A 3,365-nucleotide genomic window follows, 5' to 3' on the forward strand; every position below is an offset into this window, starting at 1 on the left:
TGGTAAGTTATTCTTTAGGTCATGGATGTGTCGGTTTCTGCTGGTTCTGCTCTTCCATTGTTAGCTTAATTTAGAGCTACTCTTTTTTTGCCCCCTCAATTGCTGCTAATCTTAGCTAAAAGATAGCATAATTAAAAATAGAATATATATTAGCATGTTGCTAATTGAAGATGAAATAATATGTAAGTGTTATTATGTTTGATATACATACTTGAGGACGAGTTCAAGGGTTCAATAGAACAAAACTTAATCAAGGTGGAAAAATAAAATAAAAAGATAAATTTGGGACACCGCATATACATTAAGCCATTAATTTACTTTGATTTCAACGTTTAAAAATCAACTTAATTGATTTGATTTCCTTCCATAAATATCACCCCTTACCATATCTTTGGGCGGACTTGAAAACTCTTATTAAATCCACCTTATAAGTATTTTTTTAAATGTAAATACCCTTTTCCTCCCCAAACATATACATCTGTCATCGCTACCCTCACTGGCTCACCCTCACAGATTCTCGACTAAATTAAAAATGGCTCCAATCACAGTTGGTGATGTCATCCCAGATGGTACTGTATCTTACTTCGATGAGCAAGATCAGATGCAGAGCGTTTCAGTGCACTCACTTGCTAAGGGCAAGAAAGTCATTCTCTTCGCCGTTCCTGGTGCTTTCACTCCCACTTGCAGGTTCCTCTTCTTCTATTTTCATTTCCTTCCCTTTTCTTTACGTTTTGTAATGGATCCGATCGATTGATCAATGTTTTATATATGCAGCACTAAGCATGTGCCTGGGTTTATTGAGAAGGCTGATGAGTTGAAGTCAAAGGGCGTGGATGAAATCCTCTGCATCAGTGGTTTGTTTTTTCTTCTTAATTCTCATCTATGATTTAGAATTTTGTTTCTTTGTTTTTTATTCACCAAGACGTTTTGACTTTTTTCCCCTTGAAATTAGGGCTATAATTTACATTTTCAACAAGTTCCTTTTTTCTTGTCTTTACTTATATGTCTTACTTCTTAGGACTAAACTAATCACTTTTTTGGAATATATTAAGGACCGTTTCCCCCCGATTTATACATTAATTACCAAATAGAATCAAAGACCAGATATTGAGGACCATTTTGATCATTTCTTTGAATTGGCTCATCTAAAATTTTTAAGTATTTGAGGTGGGACATTTTTATTTATTTAATTTACGTCTCCAACAATCCTGAGAGTAAAAATGAAACCTCGCTAATTCGCCCCCTCCTTTGAGACACCTTTTTGTGGTGTTAGAAAAAGGGTACATCCAAGCACCTATTGGGGAAAAAAAATTTAGAAGCAGGGTACATTCTAGTTCCTCCAACCAAAGAATAAAATGAGATGAATGTTTTCTCTTCCTTATCATACATTTACAATGTGATAGTTTTATCCCTCTGGGGGTGATAGCGTGCCTAGGAACCCAACGATGACTTTTCCCACTTTCAGGCTCGAACTGCCAACCTCATTTTGTGGGTGGAGGTCACTAGGTTATCATCCCTTGTCCTGCTGTAACGAATTGAGAACCTTTACATGTTTGGTGTCAGTTTTGATTGCAAAACTTCTATAAATTCACCGCAGATCTGGTTGTAGCTTCTTAATGCTTAGAAGATTTGTTCCTATACTGTGACTCTCATCACTAGAGTAAAAGATAGGTCTCAGTCACTCATGATTCTGATTAGTTGCTTCTTTTGAGTTTCAGCACTAAAAATCTGGAAGCTATGTGTTTCTTTTGTCTTTTTGTTTCAAAAGATTCAAGATTTAATCCTCATGCAATTTTAAAGCTCTGGGAAACAATATATGTGTTTGCATTTCTGTACTCTTAATAAAAAGCACAAAGACTTGAGAATACTCTCAGGTGTTAATCCTCTCTTTCCTTATTGTTCTTCTAGAACGCCCTCTACCATCTAGTTCTTGACTGCGTGGCGACCATCATGCTTCATCTCTTTTCACCTTTTCCCTTTACGTGTGCTTAATGTGGAGTTCTGCAAAGTTTTTATGCTTCATTTGTTGCATAATTTACAGGAAGAAACTCATATTTCATTAGAAGGCTCAGAAGTAGGGACAGCTTTGTTCTCTGACCATTTGTTTTACTCTGCTGATAATTTTCTGCAATTATAAGTAATGGAGGGGAAAAGAGCGTAGATGTAGATAGCCAATGAAGCTGGCTTGTTGAGTTAAAAGTTGTGCCAATTAGGATTGTTAGATTATCACGTCTTGGTATGTACGTAAGGATAGGCCATGCCTAGTGCGCCACGTGCCTCATGGCAAACAGGTTGCTTGCCCTGTACATCGCACACACCAGAGTGTGTTCCTGCATTTTTCTCTAATATCTGAACTTGCCTCCAATGATGCTGAAATCCACCTGAGCTCCTTGGGTACCAACGAAACCACGCCAACAAGTCCTAAAACTTAATTCATCCAAGACCTCAAACATGAAAATTGAACGTAAATACTCAGAACAAGGGTTTGAGTTGTTACAGTTGGTGACATTCGGCAGGTGGAAACTAAAGGAAAACTCTTTAATTTGTAAACAGAAAGAGCCAATGATTTCTTCTGGTGAACAGAATATAATCTAAACTCCTAATAAAAGGAACTCTGCATGGTAGTGTCATTTTTTCAGTCCATCATGCCTATTGTTTCTGCTTAATAAGGGATGTTCTCACATGTTTGCATTACTGCTGCAGTCAATGACCCCTTTGTGATGAAGGCCTGGGCAAAAACTTACCCCGAGAACAAACATGTAAAATTCCTTGCTGATGGAGCTGGAAAGTACACCCATTCCCTGGGGCTGGAGCTTGATCTGTCGGAAAAGGGGCTTGGCGTTCGATCACGAAGGTATGCTCTTTTGGTTGATGACCTTAAGGTGAAAGTTGCTAACGTTGAATCTGCAGGGGAGTTCACGGTCTCCGGTGCTGATGAAATCCTCAAGGCTCTTTAAGTTTGTTACTGCCTCCGACGTGTTCTGTCTCTATACTGAACTTCTGGAATGTATGCCAATAATGTTTTTGGTGTTATATTTACTCGCTTCTGTTCCGTAATATCATACATCGTGTGAATGCTTTTTGGAAATAAAATCTGCTTGTGCATCGATTACCTGCTCGTCTGTGTGTTTGGAGGCAATGAAATTGGCAATATGCAAATTGGTCCAGGTTGAGGTGGGTGCAAGTTGATCTTGCACAGTACTGTTAAAACAAAAAAATATTTTATGAACACAAATTGTTTGAAATTTCGTGTAGTTTATTTTGGTGCAAAGCTAAGATGCCTCCTCCAACTCGCCTATAGATTTTATCTCAAGGGAAAGTTTACTCCTAAGTTTTCCAACCAACTTTCGAATAAATTCAGAGTT

At 37.9% G+C, this 3,365-nt stretch overlaps 1 protein-coding gene across 2 annotated transcripts; it reads left to right on the forward strand.

Moving 5' to 3' along the window:
- Positions 1-415: 415 nt before the first annotated feature.
- Positions 416-3,118, forward strand: LOC132603410 (peroxiredoxin-2B). 2 transcript variants are annotated; one of them, XM_060316459.1, is made up of 4 exons: positions 416-687; positions 775-854; positions 2,704-2,854; positions 2,911-3,118. In XM_060316459.1, exons 1-4 carry the CDS (start codon positions 533-535, stop codon positions 2,933-2,935), a joined length of 411 nt encoding a protein of 136 aa, XP_060172442.1. In that variant the 5' UTR covers positions 416-532; the 3' UTR covers positions 2,936-3,118. The 2 variants fall into 2 exon arrangements, with proteins under 2 accessions (XP_060172442.1, XP_060172440.1); XM_060316457.1 differs by having other exon boundaries at positions 423-687; positions 2,704-3,118.
- The last annotated feature ends 247 nt before the right edge of the window (positions 3,119-3,365 follow it).

The sequence above is a fragment of the Lycium barbarum genome, chromosome 7 (genome assembly GCF_019175385.1).
Source record: "Lycium barbarum isolate Lr01 chromosome 7, ASM1917538v2, whole genome shotgun sequence".
Classification (NCBI taxonomy): Eukaryota; Viridiplantae; Streptophyta; class Magnoliopsida; order Solanales; family Solanaceae; genus Lycium; species Lycium barbarum.

What these genes read in the sequence shown, in the direction of transcription:
- LOC132603410 (XM_060316457.1), top strand. Translation starts at nt 533, where the DNA reads ATGGCTCCAATCACAGTTGGTGATGTCATCCCAGATGGTACTGTATCT. An exon ending in GCTTTCACTCCCACTTGCAG is followed by an intron (nt 688 to 774) that starts GTTCCTCTTCTT and finishes TTATATATGCAG; the next exon opens with CACTAAGCATGTGCCTGGGT. An exon ending in TGAAATCCTCTGCATCAGTG is followed by an intron (nt 855 to 2,703) that starts GTTTGTTTTTTC and finishes TTACTGCTGCAG; the next exon opens with TCAATGACCCCTTTGTGATG.